The 26,537-nt window shown below is 31.8% G+C and overlaps 4 protein-coding genes across 10 annotated transcripts; 2 read left to right on the top strand and 2 right to left on the bottom strand.

The window, feature by feature from the left end:
• Nucleotides 1–1,637: 1,637 nt before the first annotated feature.
• On the top strand, nucleotides 1,638–3,884 carry LOC107028101 (probable WRKY transcription factor 29). Of its 2 annotated transcripts, XM_027918961.1 has the most exons (4): nucleotides 1,658–2,047; nucleotides 2,296–2,409; nucleotides 3,232–3,374; nucleotides 3,498–3,884. In XM_027918961.1, exons 1-4 carry the CDS (start codon nucleotides 1,713–1,715, stop codon nucleotides 3,701–3,703), a joined length of 798 nt encoding a protein of 265 aa, XP_027774762.1. In that variant the 5' UTR covers nucleotides 1,658–1,712; the 3' UTR covers nucleotides 3,704–3,884. The 2 variants fall into 2 exon arrangements, with proteins under 2 accessions (XP_015084638.1, XP_027774762.1); XM_015229152.2 differs by having other exon boundaries at nucleotides 1,638–2,047; nucleotides 3,232–3,882.
• A 1,876-nt stretch (nucleotides 3,885–5,760) lies between these two features.
• Nucleotides 5,761–9,237, bottom strand: LOC107026830 (endoglucanase 18-like). The gene is made up of 8 exons (XM_015227919.1): nucleotides 8,979–9,237; nucleotides 8,684–8,896; nucleotides 7,991–8,191; nucleotides 7,821–7,898; nucleotides 7,569–7,721; nucleotides 6,755–6,863; nucleotides 6,473–6,639; nucleotides 5,761–6,296 (listed from the first exon to the last, which is right to left on the bottom strand). Exons 1-8 carry the CDS (start codon nucleotides 9,177–9,179, stop codon nucleotides 5,913–5,915), a joined length of 1,506 nt encoding a protein of 501 aa, XP_015083405.1. The 5' UTR covers nucleotides 9,180–9,237; the 3' UTR covers nucleotides 5,761–5,912.
• Nucleotides 9,238–14,038: 4,801 nt separating this feature from the next.
• On the top strand, nucleotides 14,039–16,442 carry LOC107028670 (probable WRKY transcription factor 45). Its single transcript, XM_015229831.2, has 2 exons — nucleotides 14,039–14,596; nucleotides 16,024–16,442. Exons 1-2 carry the CDS (start codon nucleotides 14,073–14,075, stop codon nucleotides 16,199–16,201), a joined length of 702 nt encoding a protein of 233 aa, XP_015085317.1. The 5' UTR covers nucleotides 14,039–14,072; the 3' UTR covers nucleotides 16,202–16,442.
• Nucleotides 16,443–16,732: 290 nt separating this feature from the next.
• LOC107028671 lies at nucleotides 16,733–26,427 on the bottom strand. Of its 6 annotated transcripts, XM_027919014.1 has the most exons (10): nucleotides 26,190–26,425; nucleotides 22,564–25,287; nucleotides 22,340–22,443; nucleotides 22,018–22,087; nucleotides 20,238–21,032; nucleotides 19,193–19,395; nucleotides 18,168–18,291; nucleotides 17,754–17,966; nucleotides 17,401–17,571; nucleotides 16,733–17,220 (listed from the first exon to the last, which is right to left on the bottom strand). In XM_027919014.1, the coding sequence occupies exons 1-9, from the start codon at nucleotides 26,331–26,333 to the stop codon at nucleotides 17,428–17,430; spliced, it is 4,521 nt and encodes a 1,506-aa protein (XP_027774815.1). In that variant the 5' UTR covers nucleotides 26,334–26,425; the 3' UTR covers nucleotides 16,733–17,220; nucleotides 17,401–17,427. The 6 variants fall into 6 exon arrangements, with proteins under 6 accessions (XP_027774815.1, XP_015085320.1, XP_027774817.1 ...); XM_015229834.2 differs by having other exon boundaries at nucleotides 16,733–17,571; XM_027919016.1 differs by lacking the exon at nucleotides 26,190–26,425 and having other exon boundaries at nucleotides 16,733–17,571; nucleotides 22,564–25,096; nucleotides 25,174–25,287.
• Between the last annotated feature and the right edge of the window lie 110 nt (nucleotides 26,428–26,537).

Genomic DNA, 26,537 nt, shown 5'->3' on the forward strand with positions numbered 1-26,537 from the left:
TTTTAATTTGTTTTTATTCAAAGTTCCCTATAGTTCACGCAATATATCGTTACTAAATAATTATTTTTATACATAATGCAAGTTGCTCGCGTGCTACTATTTTCTTTGTTTATTTCGTCCTTATGGGGTCATGCTTACGTTGATGATAATTGAGTCATTCGATATTAAATATCTAAGGGTATGTTTGGTATATTTTTTAAAAAAATTTTCATGTTCAGTTATATAACATCAAAAAATAAGTTACTTTAAAATAAAAAAATAACTTCTCTGATGAAAGTAGAAAAGCAAATTACATTAATAATATTTCACAAATTATTTGTATTTTTATCGTCGACTACCTCATATTATCTCCTTTTTTTATTTATACATCGAATATAAAAAATAAATAAAAGACTTGCTTATTTTTGTGAAAAAATATTTTTCTCAGAACGAACACAACGTACCCCAATGTGGACTTTTTGGGAACCAATTCCATTTTATGTTTCAATATTAATATTTTAATTCTTCTCAAAATATAATTTAACAAGTATGCAAAATATAATAATTGAAAAAAAAAAACTTATTTATTGTATGTTAGGTTAGTTGTCTTTTTCTTATTAACTAAAAAACAAATACTTAAGATTGCTGATTCTCTCTTTTTTTTTTCACCTTACATATGAATGATGTGCAAGAACATTATTATAATCTAAATTAACATGATTCATGACAGAGATTTAATTTTGAATAATAGACAAACCATAAATCAGTTAAAGATAAGTATATACCGGACATATCTCTTTATTCTTGTCCTTTTAAGGACAATTTTTTTTCTTTTTTAAAAGACACCCACTTATTTTTAATTTTTCAATCGATGTTCCGTATTTATACTAATATCTGGTTAAATCTTAATTCATACTATATACATCAATAAATGAAATCCATGAAATTCATCAACACTTGAGTTTTCTTAAGTAGGAATATTATAATAGACATTAATTGTATATATCATAACGAGTCTGATTTTAATAATATTTTTTAAAAAAATTATCCTTAAATCTAGCTAATTAACTCGAACCCAAGAACTAGATCATAATTACACTAATAAGGAAACAATGAACACTCAAAACATTATTGTTTGTAACTTCCACCTGACTCACAAGTAGAAAGTTTCTATTGCCCCTTTTATATTTGCCAAATGAGGCTAACACCCTAATTAAAAATGTCTAAAACAAAACAAGCTGGCTAATTCTTTAAATACTTTAATTTTTATTGATATGTAATTTAAGTATAAACTAATCATATATTATGTCATAAACTATATATACAACTCTTAATTTAATGAAAGGCCAAACTAATTAGATATTTTTTTAATAAAATAAAATATTGCTGAAAAAATCATTTAAGTACGTAGGATATTTGATCACTTTAGTCAACAAATGAGAACTAATAAGCCAAAAATTAAGACAAACGCGTGTATAATTTACACTAATTAGCTTCCGCTGTCGTTACCCTTTGACTTTGTAATAAAGTCAACTAAATAAATCCATCATAAAATAAATAAATAAAAATAGCTTGTGTGTAAAGAGAGAAAAAAAAAACTGCTGATTTAAATAATATTTTTAGTCTTTAAATACCACTCAAACTTCATATTTTTAGCTATCAAAAAAGTCAGCGCCATTATTACTATTTCAATTTTTTTGCTCTCTTTTTTTTTTTAAATTTTATTTTAGCTTATGATGGTAATGGATTGGGGTCTTCAAGCTGTTGTTATTGGATCATCAAGTTCATATAGTGCTAATAATATTGATTTTTCTCCAAAATTGGATTTTCAAGAAAGTGATCATCAATATTTATCTTTTTCACATGAGATGAAAAAAGAGTTTTTTATTAGTGATGAATTAGAAGAACTTTACAAGCCATTTTATCACGTTGATGGTGGACAAAATATATTGATGGGATCTTCAATTTCATTAATTCCCAAAGAAATTATTAAAGAAGAGAAGAGAGAAGAAGAGCAACAACAAGTGGTGGCTCCTACTAGTACATATGTACCTAAATACAAAAAAAGGTGAGGAATATTCATTGTGTATGTACATATCTTCCTCAACTGGTATGTTCGAGTCAGCTTGGTCACACGTTCTACTATCTTTCATCAGCACAGATATCAGATGACTCTTTATGTCGACAACATTAAAAATCATCTGATATTTTTATCTCTACTGAAATTTGAATATCGAATTTATGATGGTTAATCTATTTTATGTGATTTGGTTGAATATATGTGTGATGTTTAATTTGTTTGATTTTTTTTTATAGGAAAAATGAACAGAAGAGAGTGGTTCTTCAGTTAAAAGCAGATGATCTTTCTTCTGATAAATGGGCTTGGAGAAAATATGGTCAAAAACCCATTAAAGGCTCTCCTTATCCAAGGTAATTAATTAATTTTCTCTAAACAACTTTTTATTGAATTATAATCTCTCTTTGACCCTTTTATTAAATGTTAAGAAATTAGAGTCTAATTCATCCCAAAAGTTAGTTAAAAGGTTAGTATTGATCAAAATCATATGAAAAAAAAAACATTTTTTGTTTACCACAAATGATATGAGATCCTTAGGTTGAATATCTCGATAGTAGATAATATAATATGGTACCTCAATATCGAATAAATCGAGAATTCAAATGAGTCTAGCTTTGATTTTTTTATAGAAAATAAATTTAAATCGATCTTAAAAGTCAGCTTAAAAAAGAATTGCTCAATATATAAAATGACTAATTTTTCTTCCACAACGGAAATTAGATTCAACCATTTTCTAAATATACTGTATTATTTTCTCTTTAAAAAAAAAGGAAAAACATCTCAATGTTGTTTTATTTATCTTTTTAAAAATATAAAAATATGAGTAGTCATAATTTATACACGTTTTGAAATCTTTTGTTTTCTGACGTGGAATTTATAAAGTAGCAAAACATTGACACAACATATAAACATATGAGTATATCACAGGTAGAATTAATGACCTTTCAATCATTTGTATTTTCTTAGCACTTTACACATAGTTCATACTAAATTAATGTGAAAAAAATAGTTTTATGATTTTATGGTTATAGTGAGTAAAATTCAGTTGTTTTTAATGTGACAAAAGTGATTTGTAATTTTTTGTGATTTGTGAACGATTGAATGTACGTAAAACTGTTTACGATTGATCTTCAGCTCAAAATAATAACGTCGTATTTTTTTTTTTTTTATAACAGGAGTTATTATAGGTGCAGCAGTTCAAAGGGATGTTTAGCAAGAAAACAAGTAGAACAAAGTTGTACTGAAAATGGAACTTTTATTGTGACATATACAGCTGAACATAATCATAGTCAGCCAACACGTAGAAATTCTCTAGCTGGTACTATAAAAAGCAAATTTCCAAATTCAAAAAACACTAATATTAAAAAAAATATTGTGAAAGATGAAAAAATTTCAAGTCCACATGGTTCAACATCAAATAATAATTTAGGTTTTTCTCCAGAAACACTTATGATCGATGAATTTCAAGAAATCGAAATGAATGATCATGAAGAAATCAAAAATATGTTTGAAGGAAGTGATGAAAATGAATGTGTTTCAATTCAAGAAATGTTTGATGGAGATTTCTTTGCTGGTCTTGAAGATATTCATGATGGATTTACTTCTTCTTTTGGATGTAATAATTCTACATCTCCATTTTCGTTTTGATCATGTAATATATGTACTAGAATCCTTTTTTTTTTCTAGAAATTATATAATCCATTAGGGAAAAAAAAGATGTATAAGAGATTAATTAGCAATATATATGAACCTTTTCTTTTACAAAAAGTTTAATTTCCAAACGATAATTTTGAATAGAACTTTGGTAGGTGAGAGATGTAATTAGCAAAATGAGGTATGAAGCGATCTCAGTAGACTAGCTAAGAAAGAGTGACGTAGACTGTATTCTAGGTCATTCGGAAGGGCTCCGTATAATTTTGGAGTGTAACATTGTGGTTGTTCCTTCTCCTTTTAGTTGAGTGACTTCGTGCCTATTCTTAGCGCGAAAAAAGAGTTCTAGAGAAATCTTTCATTCATATCTATTTTGATTTTTTCGTACTGTTTATAATACGTGTAACTATTTTTTATCATATATATATATATATATATATTTTGATGATATTGATAAACGAGTTAATTGTATATCCACAATTTTTCCTAACTAAAACCTTTTCTAACTCAAATGTAGATGAACAGTTCTCACCTTCACCACATATTAGTTAAAAAAATATAAAATGATGAAATTAGGCTCGAGTGAAATCTTGGTGATAAGTATCAGTACAAGGTTTTAATGTGAGTTTTTTTTAAAAATAAAATCTAGTAGCATTCTCCTGAAGAATTAGCCTCATGTAGGTTACAAGTAGTTAGCAGGAAGGGGATTCTCTTTCGAAATACGTGTTCAGTGAAATTCAGTTCAAATTTTATATTTATTTTAAAAAGCTAAAATTTCAACTTATAAATTTTATATTCTAACTCCATCTTTGTAATAATATTATGAGATGTCACACTCCATCTTTGTAATAATGTTACACTTTATTATTGAGATAAATACACATATAATATGAATTTGTCTTATTCCTTACAAATTCTAGGGTTTCTCTCTATTTCAATATGTGATTCATTTAAAATGTCACGTGAATGAGATGTAACACTTAGATTATACATTTGTTCGAATTTAATAATTTTAGTTTAAATTTTATATTTTATTTAAAAAAGTTCTTAAATATTTACAAGTTATTAATTCAAAATTATTACAACAAATAATTGAAATTTTAAATTTCATCTCTATTTTTACATCCTATTATATAAATTTGTCGGTTCTTATAAGTTATAGAAATTACTTGTAAGCCATTTCAATTAATTAGATGTCATCATTCCTAGTACGCGTGGATGTCGATAAATATGCACGTATCTGTTATTTTTATTGTTGACGTTGTTTACTACTATTTGTTTTCGTTATCATCTATAAATATAGTGTAATGAATAAAAAAATTTAATTTTTAATTAAAAATTTTGAGTTCAAGTTCTAAATGTAAATAATTTTGATAAGAAAACTTTCTTCCGAAGGCTCTCTACGGCATAAATTAAAATTAATCTAATTTTAATATAAGTATTTAATCTTAAATTAAAAAAAGATTTGGTCAACAATTTGGGCCACAACTATTATGAGTAACTTTGTACAGTAAGGCGAAGACTTCGTCAGCATAAAACACTATTAGGGGTAGTTTGGTATGTTGCATAAATATGCATAGTTTTAGAATAAAATTTACAAGTACAATTTTATATTTTATTTGATTATTAATCACAATATAAGTTATACAGAAATAAATAATTTCTATGGAGCTAAATTATCTTGTTAAAAGGTGGAATATAAGATTAATTATCTCGAAACAAAAAGATTGGGGTATTTTTGAAAGCAAATAGTTTTTTTTTTCATTTAGAAGGAGTATATAAAGTCAGAACAATTGATCTCAAATAACTAATTTTAGTATAACTTATCTTCAAATCAAACAATCTTTTATTCTATGACTTTCTTTTTTACTTGATCTGACTTTGACACTTCGCGCTCGAATTGAATTATTTTTTTTGAGTTTATTTTATCAAATTATATTTATTTATTATGCTTCAAAATTCTTAGTTTGAGTATATTTTATGTGTAATAAAAAGGGGATAACAGAAACAATATATATTATTTTTAGCATATATGACAAGTGAAAAAGGACTTGTAGAGCATCTAAACACATGAGTTTGATACATTTCTGATATTTATTTATTACTATTATGTAATATTTATAGCTTCATACATTTATGATATTCATTATATGTACATATATTTATCAATAATTGCATGACATTCACTTCTTTACTAATTTATCTATCACATAAAACCTGTTTTGTTAAATTGTGAATTAATTTCCCCATAGTGTTCTCCTTCTTTGGTTTGATCAATCAAAGCGGCCACGGACCCTATAAATGCTGCATTCATATAAGTCGTGGGTTCAGAATGAGAGTAATCTGATCGCGAATCAATAAATTGGTCCCCGGAATTGGGCCCACCGACGATCGCACCGACATGTGTGTTAGGGTTTGGATTGTTAGAATTGTACCATGAACTATAGCCATCGTTGCACCCCACCCTAGTTGGATGGTTATAAATTGATGGGAGTGATGAGGCTCTATGGTGAAGTTTTGTTGGATATTTGTTGCCAAATCCCACCATGTATGACATTTTGAGTGGATTGTTTCCAAGTATGTAGTCCACCTGAAAAAATTAACGAGTTTAAGTTTCATTTACTGATATGTATAAAAAAAAGTATTTATACAATCAAATAATTTAAAAAATAATTTTAGATATCGAAGTATTGATTAGTAACATGGAAAATGGTTAGTGACATATTATAATATGTTGAATGTAAAAAATTGTTATGTGCATTTGACCTGTAATTTTGCAAAGGCTTTAATCTTGGATGTGGAAAAATTAACAGATCCACATGTAACTCCTCCTATTCCAGCTGCCTCAAGGACTTTAGTGTACATAAAAAGTACCATAGTGGCACCATTCACATATTGCAAATTGCTACTATCTCTATAATACAAAAGTCCACCTGTAAATTATAAACCATAGTATAAGAAAGTATATGTTATATTTTAAAATTCAAATATCAAGAAAGTATAGATTCTAAAATTTGAATAATTTCACTCTTTTTTTCTTTTTTTTACCTGGGGTTGTCTTAATTTGTATAGAGCTACTTTCTGGCATTAATCCACAAATAAATGAATCAGCATCTTTCTTGAATTTTTCCAAATTGCTCTTTCCATTAAGGTATTCCTGATCATAAAAATGTTTAGTAATTTGTACTTGTGATTGTCAAATTTAAATCACACTATGTTAAGCTACTCATTGAAATATTGAATTTATCACTTAATTTAACAAGTTAGTTATCATTTTTATCTAATTATCGATTATGCTTATTATAGAGATTTACTGAGTTCGCTATATCTGATTGTATAAATATATTTTACATTGTTAATATATAGTCCAAAATATTTTAATCGTCTGAGCCCAAAATATTCTTGACATGGAGTAATATAGTTAGTTTTGGACAAAGCTCACGCGGTTTTTCCCTTAAAGGTCTCATCTTTTAAGAGATGTAGTTTCTCAATCTTTTGAGCTTATCAGTGTGAGACTTTGTTCGCACATCCAACAATATCCTCCTCACTACGTGGCCCATCACCACGACCCACGTGTCAATTCCCGAAATTCACTCTATATATATACAAACATTTGCCTTGGTCATACTCTTGATCCCGGTTGAACCTGGACTCTGATATCAATTGTTGGGCTAAATCAATCCAAAGTACTTTTAACGCGGTGCAATATTATCTGTGTAGGATCAATTCTGCATGATTTAAGAGATCCTAAACCTTATACATAGCTTCTCAATTCTTGTAGCTATCAACATAAGAATTTATTCGCACACTGATCAACCAGAATAACAAATATAATATTTGAATTCATGTATAAAGGATTGACCTTAGCTAGTAAAGTTTGGGCTCCAGCAAACTTGTCATCCCAACTAAACTCAGAGGCAACTTGACTCCAACCTTGGTTGATTGAAGCATAATTTAAATAATTGTTTCCTCCACCTGCCTTATATAGCCAAGCAGCAGCCCACAACAATTCATCCTATAAAAAAAAAATTAATTAAAAACACTAATAAACTTATACTTTAAAAAATTAATAAATAATAGTAACAAATGAATAGTTTTTGAAATTATTTACAACCTTATAACCTGAGTAGGAACAATAGAATGGACAAGAAGCTTGGTAAGATCCTCTATACTTGTCCGCAAACGCAAATAACTGTGCGCCCAAACGTCAATTAATTAATAGTCTGTTCGATCAAACTTTTAAAATAAATATTATTTTTTTTGATCTAAAAGTTATATGCTTACAGATCTTGATCTTTTTAATAACTTTGTAGAATAGTTGGAATCAATATTTTTGAAAACAATTGATGCAGCAGCAAAAGCAGCTGCCACGTCAGCTGCCACCTCAGATCCTGGAGAATTTGATGTTATTTTATAAAGTGTTCTAGGAGTATCCATGTCTTCTGGTCTTTCCCAACATTGGTGATCTGCATTTCCATCTCCAACCTGTCCATATTATGTATTTGTTAATATTACATAACTCGTTTTAAAGTCAGATTAATTTGAATTCACGTCAAAAAGTTTCACTTTAAAAGGTAAAATGTTTCCAATCAAAAGATGACTTCATTTTCAGAATTTTGTTCACACCAACATGTTACAAATTAGCTTTTGGACTCTGGACCGATACTCAACTTCCTAAAGATTTCCTAATTAAGGATGGAGGAATACTGATAATATAAAGATACAAGTGTTGCAAATTCAAAATAAATAAATAATGGTTCTCGTTTTTAATACATTTTAAACTTTTAGACAATATGGTACATGTAAATTCGATATTCTATCGTAGAAGAACTATGTCTTAGATTCAAGCGATCTCTTTACCACACAATACAAGAAAAGATTAATTTTTCACGCGTTTAACCTAAGGAAACGAGTTGATGAGCATGGTGCAAACCTAATATATATAATTTAAATTTTTAAATGAGACGATACACTGACCTGAGTATAGAGAGTTGTACTTGAAGTATGGGCTCGAATTAAGAAATTTGTGCCCCAACGAATTGCATTTTGGAGGTGTACAAGTTGATTTGTTGAAGAAATTTGTGTTTGATATTCAATAGCAGCCCAACTCAACAAGGTTAAAGAATAAGCCATGGGCCATCCAAATTTAACATTGTCACCAGCATCATAGTAGCCTCCAATCAAATTCACCTAATGTATCAAAATATTGAATTTACATAAATTTTTAAAAACATATAACTCATACGTCATTCTTTTTTAAATAGATACATACATGTTCAATTATGCCATCGACGAGTGCGGAATCTCCTCTCCATTTGACTCTTTGAGAAACTGGTAATTTCCCAGAACGTTGCCCTTCAAAGAATAAAATAGCTTTGCCAAGTGAATCATTGTAATCTTGAGCAATAATAGGACCAGCCAAAATGCACAAAAAGAATATAACAATAACCCAAATATTCTTTGAACAAGCCATATTGTTATTATTAATTATTATTATTATTTAACATATGGTTTATGACTATTTAATATTATGTTTTGGTGGTATTTATAGGACATTTTTGACAGTTATAAGAAGCGTAAAATCTGGAAAATGCCCATTATGACATTATGTAATGTTTGTGATAAGTTAGAAAACTATATGCTATATGGTCTATGTGAGACTCAGAAATTAGAATGATTTGTTTCCGTTAATTAAGGGGATGGTATATAACTTAAAATAATTTAAATTAAATATTGAGTTCAGTTTTTATACAAATTAAAAAAAATTATTTTTTACACTGTTTTTAGTGATATATGATATATGTCAACACTCCTGTGTCTATTTAATTCTTCCCCCACCTCTTCGATTACTTTATGTGTCTATTTTCTTAGATTTAAACTCTTTATTAAGAATTCTGACTCCACCACGATAAAATTCAATTTCATGATTACTTTTGTTGTCAGTGCTCAAGTTACGTGAGGGCATTGCCATATCATAGGAAATTATTGAAGAATTAACTTAAATAACTGCTCAAACAATCGTATATATGAAAAATAACTAACGATTTTGTAAAGATCCCAAATTAAATTGGAGTAGTACTTTTTTAGAAAAAAAAATTCAAAGGGGTCCATATACTAATATTAATGATGGGAGTGTAATTTCCATTTTTTGCCTTATTCATTAACTTTCTTACAACGTCTCTTGTAAGAAAGTTGGAGAAGGAAAATCATTACTAGTAAGTTGCAAAAATTGAAAAATATGGCAATGTTAGAATATACTCCCCTTTCCTATTTAAATGTAGTTTTTATTAAGTATAGATGCTCTTAAAATATATGTTATTTTATAAAATTAATATATATTTTTTTTTATTTGTCTACTTTCGACTTAACACGCCTATTTTAAAAAAATAATTGACATAATTAGTTTACTATTTTATGTCTATTAATTGATATAATTGCAAAACTAATTTATTCATTAAAGAAGTTCCACCTTTTTCAAAAACATTAATTCTTATTATGATATAATAAGGTAAAAGAAAAATATTTTTTGCTAGATTTGTCAAAAATGACAAGTAAAAAGGGACTGAGGCAATAAATAACACTATTCTTCCTATTTACTCTTCAATGTTATTAGCTTTGAAAAAAATAATCTAATCAAAATGGGAAAATTAAAAGGGAAAGGGTCAAAAATAACCTCCAACTTTGATTTATTATTTAAATTTACCGTCGCCGTTAAAATAAAGTTAATTTTACCCTTTTCATTACTAATTTCACCAAATTTAACCCTTATTTGACGGATTGACCCAAATTAATTCGAAAATTTTTAAAAAGCCCTATTCCTTATTTTAATTCAATAACCCGACTCCATTTAAGATAACCCGACCCATTCTCCCAAATCTCCTATTCCCATTTAACAAATCTCCTATGACCAAGATTTGGGAGAATGGGTAAGTGGGAATAGGAGATTTGAGAGAATGGGTCGGGTCAAAAGGAGTCGGGTTATTGGGTTAAAATAAGGAATAGTTTTTTTAAAAAAAAAATTCGGATCAATCCATCAAATAAGGGGTAAATTTGGTGAAATTAGTAACGAAAGGGGTAAAATTAACTTCATTTTAACGGCGATGGTAAATTTAAACAACAAATCAAAGTTGAGGGGTATTTTTGACTCTTTTTCTAAAATTAAATGATTAATTCATATTCATTGGTTATTTTACTTAGTTTATGTTTATTTATTGAAAATTTGACTTTAATAAATCTGAAGAATGATTTTCTTGATCTATTCGCTATTGACTTTGCACACTTCTTAAGAAACTACAAATAGAAGTGCGATTTTACAATATCACTTTTTTTGAATATAATAAATACAATATCTTATATAATGTAATAGGCAAATGACTATAATTAATGATAAGGATTAAATTAGAAACTAAGTGTAAAATTACTCATTAATTTCATAAATTAAAAAAGTATCGTTTAACATTCTAAAATAGTTATTTGACAATTATTATTAAACGAAAAAAATAATTTTTAGAAAACGTAAAATCTAAAATAATATTATATAAATAGAAACGAAGGAAATAATCATGAAATTCGTTTAGTAATTTGCTTTTTTTGGGGTGGGGTGGGGTGGGGAGAAATATTGATGGATAGCGTAAAGATAGAGACCAAAGATGCACGCTGCTTCATTTATGTATAAAAATAAATAAATAATGTTTACGCAAGATCTACATACGGAAATATACCGAACCCATTCCTTAGCGTCTAATTACTCATCGTTACGAATTTGAAAATGATTTCTTATAATCACTTATAAATCGTAATAAAATTATTTTTTTATATTTCTCATGTATAAAAAATGAAAAATCTCTTACGAAAAAAAAAACATAGAACTAAATATAAATTTGTAACAAACTCCCAAATTTAATTCCTACAAAATACTAATATAATAGCAAAGTCATATGAAACCATTTTTAGTCGCATTTAATGAATTTAATTTACAATATTAATACTCCTTTGTTTCAAATTTTTCTTTTTAATCTATTTTAGGAAAAATGACCCTTTTACTATTTTGAAAATACTTTAATGTTAACTTTTCAAATGACATGTTTAAAGTCATAACAAAAGGGTATTTTAGACGTCTGACACAACATAACTTTAAATTAGAATCACAAAATTTTAAAAAAATTCTTAAATTTCGTATCAAGTCAAACTAGATCATTATTTTCAAACGGAGGGTAACATTTATTTTTTGATCATTACTTATTAATAGTTAATATGTGTTTTGATAAATATATAACTGATTATAGTTCAATATTTTTCTTTTTTTACCCATTATAGTTCAAGTATATGAAATTCAAAAAAAGGAAATACTTTGTACATTTAATCTATTAACTTTTTTAATTCGAATTTAGTCTTTTCTAGTCCAACAATATTACCTACTTGACAAAAGAGGATCCCATTGAAGAGGGCTAGTGAATTGATGAAATTATTAAGGGTGAAAAGTGAAAACATGGAAAATTACCAAGTAAAATAAAAAAAAAATGAAAACATGGGAAATTACCAAGCAAAATAAAAAAAGATGTAAGATAAATCTAATAATAAAATAGAGTAAGATGATATGTTATATATATATATATATATATATATATCATATCTAAACTATAGTATGTAAGACTTCATGAATCAAAGCATATTATAATTTATTTTGATAAAAGACTACACAATAAAACCCGTGCCCTGAATCTTAAGCACGTGAAAATTCTTCTGATAATCGAGAAAAAGAGAGAAGAAACTACAAGTCCAACAAATTAAATTTCTATGTAACTTCCATTGTTTGTCTGATTCATCTTCCTGTGGCTTTTTGGTAAATAATCCAATTGCCAATATTCTATACCAAATAATGGATATTTGTTTTTTGTGAAAAATAATAGTAATTATGCAGTGACTTCATGACTTTCTTTTGCTTTTACTTATAGTATTTTTATTCATGATTTCACGTATTGCCAATATATGTATTATTATTTCACAATCAAATCAGTATAAAAATAAGACACTGTTGATCATGACTCTTAACTTATGTGAATATTATGACTATACTAATACGAGGTTTGACACAAAGGACGAATGGATCGCTCGATGATTGTGATAGGATATATAAAATTTTATTTTTCATTATAGTCAAGTATATATATATATATATAAATTTTTTATGAAAGCACTTTCATCTTTAATGATTTTTATGCGATTTTGAATTTTTAGTGTAAGTATCAATAACAGATTGTAAGATAATCATTAATTTTATCTATCAAATCTCTTAGAAACACTCCCTTTCGTTTTGTATATACGTAAATGAGTCTTATATATAACATATTATAACTCTCTTAGTCAATTTTATTACATCAATAGAAACCTTTTATCTTTTTTACTTTTTTTTTTTTGCAAATTATTACATATATGTAAAAGAGATTATTATTTTTAATAATGAATTGATTTTTAAAAAGCACTACAATTGACTAGGTAAAGTTGGGCAGCATTAATAGTGAAGGGTAACACTAATTAGGCGAAGGTAGTTTACATGCATTGACTAGTAAACATTTTATTGTAATTATTTTCACTTTTAATCCCTCAATAATTGAGTCATGCTCTTCTTGGTCCACAAGATCATTTTAGTGAGCACATAAAACCATCTAGAATTGGTTCATTTATAATTAAAACTAATTTTTGGGTGAGATTATTGTAAATCTAATTAATATTTCACAAAACAATATAATTCAATAACTTCATGTGATAGTTAGGTAAAAAATTGAGTGTTTTTTCTTGTTACTATCGATGGTTCACTTGCTAATTTTCGTGATAATTAAATAAAGTTATAACCCTAATTCAAATAGTTGATATGACTCGCGTATTAGCCATCCAAACTACCTAGCTAGCAATCGATCGTTCGTTTTAATTTGTTTATAACACTTTTTTCAATTCACCTCTTAAGTTTCCTGCCTAAACCATGCATTTATGCTTTACACTTAAAACAAGTTAAAAACACACCACAACAATAATTAATAATAATATTTTGTTATAATTACACAACGTGTTATGGTGGTAATAATATGGTTTTTTGGCACGTACGTCTACCATTTCTATTAAGGCAGTTGAACAGATTTTATTAGGTAAAATGTAGTTGGCTTTTATCAAAGGGTACAAGACAATTAATTTCTCATTATTCTCATTACCCTTAAAAAAACCATAATATATCTCACAACCTATATATAAAAACTGTCCAACAGCTATCACCTAACTTCATCTATAAATTTCAAACATAATTATTTTTGTAACATTCTTGCAAATCTTGATCAACCCCATCATTTTCTTTTAATTATATCTCATCGATCAAATGCATTATAATAATTCAACATTATTGTCGATGGACGCCGGCGAGGAGCTCCACCTACCACCACCACCACCGCCACCACCTCTTCCGCCCCCGACGACGTTACTATCTCCGGCCAATTTCTACATGCAACAACCTAATGATCAATTGGCAATGCAAAATAATTGTAACTCTAGTCAAGTTGGACTTATTTGTGATAATATTGATTGGGCTGGGCTTTTATCTGGCTCTTCTTCGATTAATAACAATAATGAGTCGATAGCAACGACTCCAAATGTATCGATAAATCCTAGAAATATGAATATGAATATGAATACGAATATGAATATGATGGAAGGAGGTGAACAACATCAACAACCATTATTACAATTACAAGAACATAATTTTAGAAGAGAAAAAGGGAGGAAGAGGAAATATGTACCACCTAGGGTTGCATTTCATACAAGGAGCACAGAGGATATTCTTGATGATGGATTTAAATGGAGAAAATATGGTCAAAAAGCTGTCAAAAATAGCACACATCCAAGGTAAGTGTATATACATTGCTTATTTCATTTATATAAATGTATATATGTGTATATATAGATACAGTAATCAAGGTCTATCGAAAACAATCTTTCTATCTTTATAAGATTGTGTACACGTGAACACTTTATTAATACCCCATTTATAGGATTATGCTGGATAAGTAATTGTTGCATGTTAGTATAGATACATAGTGGTAATAGATGATCAACGTATTAATATAATTGTGAATAATATCGAACGAAATGAGACATGATTGATACTGACATGGGAATTGAAGAAAGTGATGATAATAACCTGATGAATTAGATATCTTAATTAGGGTGAAAATATCAAAGACATAAAATGTGAAAAAGAAAAATAATGTAGATGAAATATTAAAGTCATGAACAATTATAGGTCTCTTTACTTATATCTGAAATATATTTTCTTGCAAAATGCTTGTAAATATGAAGAATATTACTATTATTCTTTAAATATTTTTATTTTTTTCCTCTTGAAAAATGAACCAAGAAGAGCCATATTGAAATATTGAAACTGCACTTTCCTGAATTTAATTATAAGTTTCTTATGGTGTTTCATTATGTATCATTTTCTAAGGAATTATAAACATTTTAGGATCATTAAAAAAATTTTAGAATACGTTAGATTATATACGAGGTTATCCATTTAATTTATTCTTCTTGCATGCATTTATTTTACTTATTGCACGTCTAATATATTCTTCTTGCATGCATTTATTTTTACTTATTGCACGTACACTAAAACTTGTTGTACGTATACGTAATATATAAATACTAACTTGTTATTCCTATGATCCAATATTATTCCATCTTTCAAACATCTAAAATCCTACATCCTTTCATCTTGCATTTAATCGTTTTTCTGAAATTACATTTGAATCATGAGGTATACTATAACAATCGCGTGTATGCAAGTTACGGAAAAAGACTTCGTTTCCAATAGTAAAGCATATCAAAATCAATAAAAAAAAAATACAGAAATGAAAGAAATCGTATAAAAAATAAGGAGAAGATATCAGTAACAAGAGCAAATAAACAATAAGTAATAATAAAGTAAAAAAATAAATTAAGATAATTAGGAAATACTGATAATTATTTTATCATTTCCTCGTAGTTTACTATATGTATAACAATTTCTCTATGTGGCCATGTGTGCATATATTGTTTATTTCGATGAGTAAAAAAGCTTAGGTTGTTCACCTTCTCATGAAAATGAGCATATATTAGAAATTATCACAACTTTTGCCAATTATTAGTATTGATCATATGTCATATCTGCTACTTAAAAGCTTAAGATATATTTTATCCTCATACTTTGAATTGAATAGCCTCATTATTATATAATAAAGCATTATTTCCAAATATTTCATTTTAGTAAAAATATTGATTTTTTTTTTATGTAACAGGAGTTATTATCGATGTACACATCACACATGCAATGTGAAAAAACAAATCCAAAGACTTTCAAAGGATACAAGCATTGTGGTGACAACTTATGAAGGCATTCATAATCACCCTTGTGAGAAGCTTATGGAGACCTTAAGTCCAATCCTAAAGCAACTTCAGTTTCTCTCTAGGTTTTAAATAAAATATGTTTTACTCATATTAATTACATATTATCTAAATGTCTCAAACTGAAAAGAAAAACGTAACAGATACTATACTATATGTTGGTGTTAATTATATGACCCAACATATATAAAATTCTGTATAGAAATGTAAATTAAGATATCATACGGTCAAGAAGAAGCTACTAATGTTACCACGTTATGTATGTATATGAACCAAGGAAAAAAATCATGTAAATTTTATATGTTTAATTTAACTATATGTTCCACTTTTTCGAGATACTAATTTATTTATTTTTTGGAATGGTAGTTTGTCCTTGTTGAATTGTTTTGTATCATTGATACTCTACCTCGGAACATTGACATCATTATTTCATGCCTGGCTAATTCCACAAGTACTTATTACTTTCTATCAATACAGAAATCGATAGACTCTGTCCACCAAAGCACGGACAGATGCAGTAGAAATAACCTATTAGAAGTGTCTCTCTTCCTTGTGCATACATTAAAACTTTGTCATGCATCTTAAAATTATGAAGCAACAAAATGGAAGTGTTATTTTGTTCACAAATTTTATACCTGAAGAAATCACAAATAAACAAAGGGAACAAATGAGCTGAGGAACAATATGTTAAAAATATTAATCCTCAGATAATTGAACTAGGTCACTACATTCGTAGATCTGCTTTATTTCGCGTAGATGTGCTCGAAGGTAAGCTCACCGAGCATCAATGAAGTTCAAATCAATCGAAATATACAAAATATTGACTCAGAGCTATTGATTTACATTTTTACTAACTGTACTAGTAATTCCACCACATCTTCAAAATCAATTACTTGTACAAGACATGAACCACCCCGCTGCTATGCTGTCAACCACCCCCAAGAAGTGGGTGAAGCACGGGCAAAATTCTCTCTGATGAAAATTGGCAATGCATATCATTAGAGGATCTAATTACCATCAGTAAATGGAAAAATGTACCGTGTTCATGCACATATCTGACTGTTCTGGCTGCATGGAACAGAATTTCCTCTCTGCGTAAATGCAGTTCAAAAAGTTTGAAACTGTTCTAGAGATGTTGGTGAAACATCAACTCGAGAACTAGGCATATATGCAGCTCAAGTTAACAACTGATGATAACTGCAGTAAAGAGAAACTACCTCTCCCATTGAAAGCCAAAACTACCACTGAAAACTCAAGAGTTGGAACTTTACCTACTCAAAGGAGTTGCAGTTTTAGTGTCATAGTTGGTAAGTGCCCAAATCACGGCCATGCTGTGTGAGCTTTATTTTTTTTTGACCAACCCATTCTAATCTATAAGAAAGATCAATATTATGAAGCAGTTGTTTAAGTCTGTCGCTTTCATTCGATGCATTGGTGTTATCCTGCATGAAAGATGATCAAGAAATAAGGCAGGATAATCGAGTAAACAAATATATTTTCAGATTTAACTAATTGCGCGAGTCATCATTGGAGTCGTAAGAATCTTACATGTTACAAGCACAACTATGCCTATTCAATATAGAAATTAATGCCTGGTTAAAAGAATTGCATCAGGGTAGCATACCTGTGAATTAGCATCTCCTTCTTTAGAGAATACACTTTCTATTAAGCTTGACCTACTAGCATTAGGCGAGAATCCCTCCCAAGGTGGGACAAAAATTAGTTTCATGCACTGAACAAGAACTAGGTTCCTGTTAAGTTTCTCCCACCACACAGATCCCAACGAGTAGGACCACCATCGTATCATCAACCCAGTCTCAGAAAAAGCAACTAGCCCCTACAAGTAAAACAACATTATATGAAACTTTGTATAGACAGTGCACACAATCTCTCAAAGAAGGTGGTAAAGGATCATTGTCCCCAATCAAGTGGATAACAAACCCATGCATGCAATAAAACCTGCACAATAACATTGGCAATTTTCCATTGATGAGCTTAAAGAGGAAGATCATGTGAAATAGTTTGTCCTGCATGGTACCTCTCCATCCGGCGAAAAGCTAAGAGCTGATATTACAGTAGTCACAGTCATTCCTGAAGCTCCGCCAAGCAAACTGGGAAATCCTGGAGGTCCACTTGCATCTAAGACTTTTATTTTCGTGATGCTGCATTAGAGTTTAAAAAAGAATCAATATTACAAGCATTTAGATGAATAACCAGTGTTCAGGGAAGTGTGAAATGGGAAAAAGCGATAAGGCCCCACTTCACGATTTAAGCGATGAAGCACTCACATACTCATTCTAATCTGTGAAGCATAGACGGCTTGCATCGCTTCATCGCTTTAAGGCGATGAAGAGCTCGCGTTCCTGAACACTGTGAATAACAGTTCACATTACCTAGGTTATCTCAATCATATAAATCAGGCCCCGCAAACATGGATCTTGATACTTAGAAGTGGACAAGGAAGAGATTTTACTCTTTTTTTTTCTTTCTTTTTTTTTTGGAAGGGATTTTACTCCAGTTCATGTTAAAACCTTTTTTTTTTTTTTGTAACAGAGAAATCCCCAATGGTCAGTGGCACCATGGTTCAAAACTCGGTGGCTAATGGGCCCACCACGCCCTACCCTTCCCCATTTAAATACCAGTTTTTTTGTCTGCATCAGAGTTCAAAACCGTGATGTGCCCTAACCCATGCCTCACATGCTTAGTTAGAGAGAAAGCAAGGAAAAGCTTTGAATTGGGATTGAACATAGCAAGCCCTTGAAGTTGAAGTTCTTAAAAGAAAATAGCCACAAGCATTATTTATAAAAGCATTATCGATTAATCACAAAGGTAGAGATATTTATAATAAAAAAGGAAGGTATACAAAGCTATGAATCTAAATAGTATGCTTAATATTGACAACCAAGGAATACTCGAAAGGAAAAAAGAAACATCAATTATTTAGTTTATACCACAAACTGGTACTTTATGAAGTTCAGTGTTCCAGCATGTTTGGTACTAGACTATTACTAAAACAAAGAGGGAAGAAGCTCCTCATATGGCTACGTAGTACTGTTCACTAACCTTTGCATATCATATACCCGAATGCTTGCACTGTTAATCTCTCCAATCGCATCTCCAATAGCTAATCGTGTCACTGGATCGTTAAGTGCCACCATAGGGAATATGCGTGCAATTTCCTTCAATGCCGCCATTGAACTTTGCAAGCAAGTTTTTCGCATGGCTAAGTTACCAGGATCTATTGTCTGTAAAATGAAAGCAACCACCTGCAGATCTATCTAGGTGTTAGACATGCTAAATTTGAGAATGCTTCAGCGCTAGAAACACATTTGTCTTGTTATTACATTCACTTATCAACAGAAAAAGGAAACTTCTCAGCTTGTCCAGTTTTGGTTCTACAAATTCAAAGATGGTCATGTAACCTAGAAAGTTTGTGTAGGAGGAAGATTATTCCTCCTGGTTAACACAATCAGCAACACCATCACTGCACCAAGTTACTCAATTGTCGCTGAAAAGTAGAAAACTAAGAAGGGGCGGCAACGTAAAAACAGAGATGGTTGCAAGACAAATAGTGATTGTGAAGCAACAACTGAGGATGCAAACAACAGTCTTTCTTTCACTAGTTACTAATATCTTTTGGCAATCATAAAGCAAATAAACAAGGTCCTATTCATGCTGTGCTCTAATTTTAAGATTTTCCCCTCTTCATTTTTACCTTGTGTTCAGCATGAGCTAGTGCCAATGTCAGTGTTTCAGGCTGGAGGCTGGGGAATGATGGTCAACAAGACAGTCTGCAAGATAATGTCAACTTTTTTCAGTTTCTTATTAGCTATGGGGACATCAGTTTCTGACTGCCACTTCAAAAGCTAGAAACACCAATTATTGTATTTCTCCAATATCCAACAACTGTTGGGGCTTATCAAGTATCATAAGCTAACTATGAAAGACAGTGTGCATCAATTGGAAACAAGGGGGTGCAGTAGAAAAACAGATATATAACATAAAAGCAAAGGGAAAGCACCACACTATAAGATGGTACAGCAGTAACAAGTAACATCAAGTTAGTACTTTATCTCAATTTAGCAAATAAAGTAGTATCTTAACAAACCTTATCAAGATACTGAACTAAGTTTCTTGGAGAACCGCGTGCAACCCTAACTATAGTCATGAGGGATACTACATGAACAGGCGAATCAGAGGCAGTTGACCAGATCTGGCGTTCTATGACATTCAGAAAGCCCAATACATCGGCCATTGCTAAACTTGGGAGAAGAACTCCAACCAAAGTATCACGAATTCTAACAGATGTAGACAGATTCTTGGTAGGTGTATTAGCGGATGCACCAGTGACACACTCAATTTGGAAGAATATGTCTCCAATCAGGCGGGGTATTTCGGAACCAATGCATGCCTTCCATGTGCTTTCCATGCCTTCAGCCAGGATCTCTGCGGCAGTGGAACTGTATTTCTCATTCATCGCCATAACCAACTTCACCAATGGATTAACAGCCAAGCCAAAAAGATTTGGTTTCACAAGGCTGGGATACCAAACAGCCAATGCAGCAGCAACAATGATATGAGATGTCATTGCATCTTGGCTCATGCCCCCAACACAAGAAATCCAATCTTGCATTTCAAATGATTCTAGCCATGATCTGATTTCAGATTCTTCATCCTCAGAGTTTCCTTCAGTGACAATTTGTCTGTCATTCCTCAAGCAGTTGGTGGGTGCTTCTGTTGGGACTGTATCATAGCATCCACTTGGTGATACTCCATTCTCATTGTCTCTTGGATTATCCCGGCGTAATGGAGGTGGAATGGCTCGTGAAGCAGCACAATGAAATAAGGAGCGTGCTGCCATCTTAACATGCTCAGCCTCATCTTGCCAAAAGCTCACCAGAAGCTTCAAAACAGAGATTTCAAACCATTAAGAAATAGTTTTGCCGAAATCGTTTCTTTAGACACTAAACATCCCAAAGAACCAATGCATCCAACTGTTGCAACACGTAGAAACAAGAACACCGCCAGTAAGCTTTACTTTATAAAAAGAAACAGAGAAAAGAATGCCACCCTTGTAGCACGAGTTTTGGTGAACATGTAATTGACATGTTCCCAGACTAATAAACCAAGGGACGAAAGCGATCACCTCACTCAGTCATGTAATCCAGGTAAGGAACCTTTGTTTTATTTTTTCCTTTTGCGTTTTTGGTGGGGGCTGACTGCAAGAGTTTTGGAGGGTTTAGCACTAGTATGCAATATCACATCTGAGTCATAAAACCTACTCACAGCACTGATTTATTGATGAATGGTATCATAGCATATGTAAGAGTACTTACATTGCGAAGGAGGAGTTGCGTACAACCAGAAAAATATTTTTTATCAGTCCTCAGACTTGAATTAAGAACCTTAATTACGAAACCAAAGCAGAGTCAAGCTTTCCTATATTTTTGCTTTCTATTACTGGGGAAAAATTTAAAAGAACTTAACTCAGGCAGACCTTCAGATGGATTTCATTGACACTGATGATGGGCTGCTCACAGAATGAACGATAATTGTAATGAGTATAGAAATGAGCTGTCCAGAAGGTAGCATTTTAAAAAAAGGAGTCTGAAGGTGTCTGTCTCTCTTGCTTCTGATGGAAGGGGACCAGCTATCTGGATTACTGGTTAGATAATGGAAAGTAGTTATGCAAATACAAGACCGTAACATCAAGGTAATTATTTATGTTCCTTCACATGGTCCTTAAGAAGGAAAAAAGAATCTTTACTATATTTTGATTGTAAAAAAACCTGATTATAGCCACATCCAAAATAGAGTTCGCAAGAATTTTAACCCTCCGCCCCCACCCCCAAAAAAGGAAAGAAAGATCTATTCAGATGATTTGTTACCTGAAGCAGGGGAGGCTTTATATCAGAAACTTTCTCGGCAAAGCTCCGCATGTAAAATGCTGACAAAGAACTGGAAAAGACAAATATAACTATGACAGTATTGTTATAAGAGTTCGGTGGCACGGGCTTTTACAATGAAATGCCAGATGACACTACATCTATGTAATGCAGAAAAAGACAGTGGGTTGAGTTGACACAATGTTTCTCTAAAAGATATTGCTCAAACCCGACTGGTAACAAGAAATAGTAAGAAATGCTGCAGATTCCATGAGTGAAGTCATGACATATAGCATCCAGAAAGAATGCCATAACAATCTCATACCTGCTGGCTGCCTGAAAGGAATGTGACAAGCTAATCATATGTTGGGCAAGGGACACCATCGTAAGAGATCTCATTGCACAGTACTCTGATGATGATTTCCAAAGCTGTATTCAATTTTTATTTCTTAGAGGCGAAAAAGTGAAGAGAAGTGTTTTTTACTTTCATTTGGGAAAGGGGGAAGTGAAATTGGTGTCAATCTAAATCTAGCAAAACACTCTAAGTACCTCCAGAGTTGAAGTGTCATCAGGAAATGTCAGAGTCAACGACCCCCGATCCCCCAAGAGACCAGAAGCTACGAGAAGATTCTGTGGTCTTTTTAGCTTCATTTCAGTCACTAGCATTTCATCAAGTTCAGCGTCCACATTCCATATGTGCAAAATAGACAAACTGAATTGAAGCAGGCATTTTTCAAGCAAGAACATCCATTCAGAGTCTCTTGCAGTTTCAATGGAGGCAGCACCAGATTTATCATTTATGCTCTGATCATTGGAACTAGGGATGCCAGTTTCCTGATCCCTGAATATAGTCTTCTTAATGGGAGACTCAACCCTTAATTCTTTCACTTGGTTTTTGTTCAGATCAGAACTCTCTGTTTTATAGTTCTCATCTATTTGACAAAGAGACATCAAAGACGTGAGATCAAAAGATAGAGCAGCAACTCCTGGAAAAGGACAAGAACCTTTAACAGGCTGATTTCTGATTTGCAAGGAAGGCAATGCAGATCTATTAGATCCTGTAGTACTTCCAGACACGCCTGTACTAACAGATATATTTGATGAAGAAGTTCCCTTTCCCACAGTTTGTGACTGAGGTGGTGGAGACCTGGTTTCATCAGTAGCAGGACAAAGCAATGAAGAGGCCGAAGTATTTCCACTATTCATACTACCACCAGGGAGTCCTCTGTCAATTCCTGTGCAGAAATGATCAAACATTGAGACAGCAGCAGCTCCACGAAGGACCCGTTCACGAGCACCTGATTTTACGTCCCAAATGTACAAAACATCTGCATCAGTTGTTCCTGTTTGGTTTAGGCATAGACATGCTATGTAGCCTCTTCTACTATCCCACACAACTTTTGCAGGATAATATGGGTGGCCAGGGAACATTCGCTCTACACGCATGCTATCAAGTGAAGAAAGGGCAACAGATGAGTCTTCCCCAACAGAGAGGAAGCAATTACTCCACGGGTATTCTGCTTGAGATGGTGGAAGAATTATTTGGCGAACTGGAGCAACATGTTGGTGCATTACAACCATGGGACTGCTGGAGTCAAGATCCCACACACGAATAGTACAGTCCATACTTCCAGAGATTAGGACATAACCATTGCTACCTCCTTGGCATCTAATCAGCACTCGCTGTGCAGCCAAACACAGCACAGCTCCTGTATGCCCCAAGAGATAATGTTGAGCGGCATGTGCTTTTGACTCGGGATATGAATTTTGACCATGAAAATCTAATCCTTCAAAGAACATATCAAATCGAACAACTTTTATATCGCCGTTATAGAACCCATATACAATAGCCAACGGCACATACTCTTCAGAAATAACCATTGAAGAAGACACTAGCTCTTTTCTTTCATAAGTTTCATTATTGTGGATATTTGAAACCCTTTCATCAATAGCTATGGAACAAGTAGCAGCATCTTGCGAGGAAGTTAATTCGTCCTTCCCACCTGCTGTGTCTATTTCAACAACCTGTCTAGGAATTTCATTTTCAGGGGCATTATGGTTATGAGACCAATCATCAAATATTCTACTTTCACCAGAAAATTTGCATTCTTGACAATTTATCTCATTTTTGTCATGCCGCTTAGGCAGTACCCAACATGTCAGACGAGGTTTCCAAATCAATAATTCATTGATAGGAAAAGAATTTGATTCAACACGGAAAAGACAGTTGTTCACTTGCACGAAAGAGATGGATAAGCTCATGTTAGACTCCTGAGAAATGACTGGGATAGCAGCAAAAGGTTCATATTTGAAGATATTACTTGAGTAAGATATCCTGTATACTATGGCCGCTCCTTTACCATTCCATACAACAAATTTTTCAATGAATGTGGCATCTGAATCTTCAGAATAAAGCAGATTGTTATCATCTCCAACAAACATGCCACCAATGGCATGTGACTTTCCTTCAATAGGGAGCAGACCATCTGAGAAATATATCTCTCCCACGGAACTTCCATCCTCTAATAGACTAAATATGCAGCATGTACCATATACAAAAGCTAAAACTGGCCCACGATTTGCAAAGGCCACCAGAAGTCCCCTGTCTTTTGACCCATTTACCCAATCCATTTTGCCTGCATCAGACAACTTAGTCTTGGAGGTCATGTTCTCTGTGCTTGAATCACACTCCTTTAATATTGGTATACATTGTGATTTACCAAAAGAATCAACCATCATCACTGACTCGGTCAACACATCTCCAAAGGACGAAATTACAGCCACAGATTTCAAAGGCCCAATTGATAAGCTCCCATGAAAAACTGTTTGGACGATAGCAAGTGTATATGTATCAACAATAACAACTGTACACTTCACCGGTTTTGCATGTTGTGAGTCTCTATCTGCAAATGTTTCACCCTTCTCAGCAGTGCTAGGCGAGTGGTGATCGGATAAATGAACATGGTCAAAGGAACAACAAGCTATACATACATATCTACGATTTTCGGGAAATGGGCGAATCAAGTATGGCATCCCTACCCAGGGAGGCATTTTCCTTCTACGTCTGCATTGTCCACTAGCTCTGCTCCAAATGCACAACACACCATCAGTGCATGCACTTAATAATGCACCACAGTCAGATGAGTTAGAAGTTGATACCACATTATTTGAATCATCTAATTTCCCATCTCCCAAAACTGTAGTAGGAACACATATCCCAAGATCCGCTATTGGAGCAACATGACCACAAAGCATGGCAACAGGTGTGATCTCCTGAGCCAGAAAAAAAGGGAGAGTTCATAAACTTAAACCTTAATAAATACCACAACTAAGAAAAGATCCGATGTTACTTTACCATACGTTGTTCAGAAAAAGAAAAAATATCCCATTTCATGCAAATTATTACAATGATTTACTTCCTCCATCCAAATTCGCTCATCTCTTTATGAGCTCAATTAGACACAGATTGCTTCATTTTTCTTTTTTAATAATTAAGATACCATTAGTTGCAATAAACATACGGTATCCTACAATGTCCAAAAAAATGGGGCAAATTTGAAGGTTATCTTGGTTTATCTCAGGGACACAAACTGCTAACTCAACTTGAGATAGAAGTATACTCTTTTCACTTGTGAGCTAAATCAAACCCCAACTAATTCATTTTGTTATAAAATACGTAAAACTATTGGAGAAGTACTATAAATTGCGAAGTTCATTAAAAATATGTTAAAATCAGAAAGCTAAGTCGAACCTAGATAAATTAATTTTGTAATCAAACATATGAGGAGATACAGTATACGCTATGTGTTTAACAGAACCCAATAGCTTTGGCTCAAGACTAGTAATATTCTCCGGAACCAAGTAATTCAATTGGTCAATAGACTCAGTAGCATCCCAAACACTACATCTGAAATCAAATAATGGAAGTTGCATTGTTCTGAAAGAATATTAAGGATCTCTTCTTTAAACTTACGGAAGCAAAATGACACAAATAAAGTTGACATAGAAGTGATAACTAACAACAATTGCAGCGTAGAGAAAACCACAAAATACTGCCATGTGATTTCAGTCAGTAAAGCGCAAGGAGATCGCGATTAGCTAACAACATTAATTGAACTGAAACTATTTCAACATTGCTAGATTTCAGTCATTTAAAGGAGGAGAAAGTGATTTACCGATGAGGAGATATTCCACCAGATGATGGAGCCATCGGAACCGCCGGTGTAGAGAGTCGGAGGATTGTTTAGTGCGGCGACGGCGGTGACTTTGTGAACCGGCGGTGAACCTGACCATATACAGGCTATGGATTTACACTTCATCGACTATACGGAACGGATCAAGCCTATAATTTCCTAATGAAGTTGGGAAAATTGGGATTATTTTGGGGTAGAAGGTGAAGTCTTTAAATTAAAATGTTGATAAAATATTTATTTAATTATATTTAGATAGTATTTAGTAACTCTATATTATTATATTATACCATATTAGAAAATACAAAAGTCGTAGTAAACACTATTTATTCG

This window comes from Solanum pennellii, chromosome 8 (assembly GCF_001406875.1).
Source record: "Solanum pennellii chromosome 8, SPENNV200".
Taxonomy (NCBI): domain Eukaryota; kingdom Viridiplantae; phylum Streptophyta; class Magnoliopsida; order Solanales; family Solanaceae; genus Solanum; species Solanum pennellii.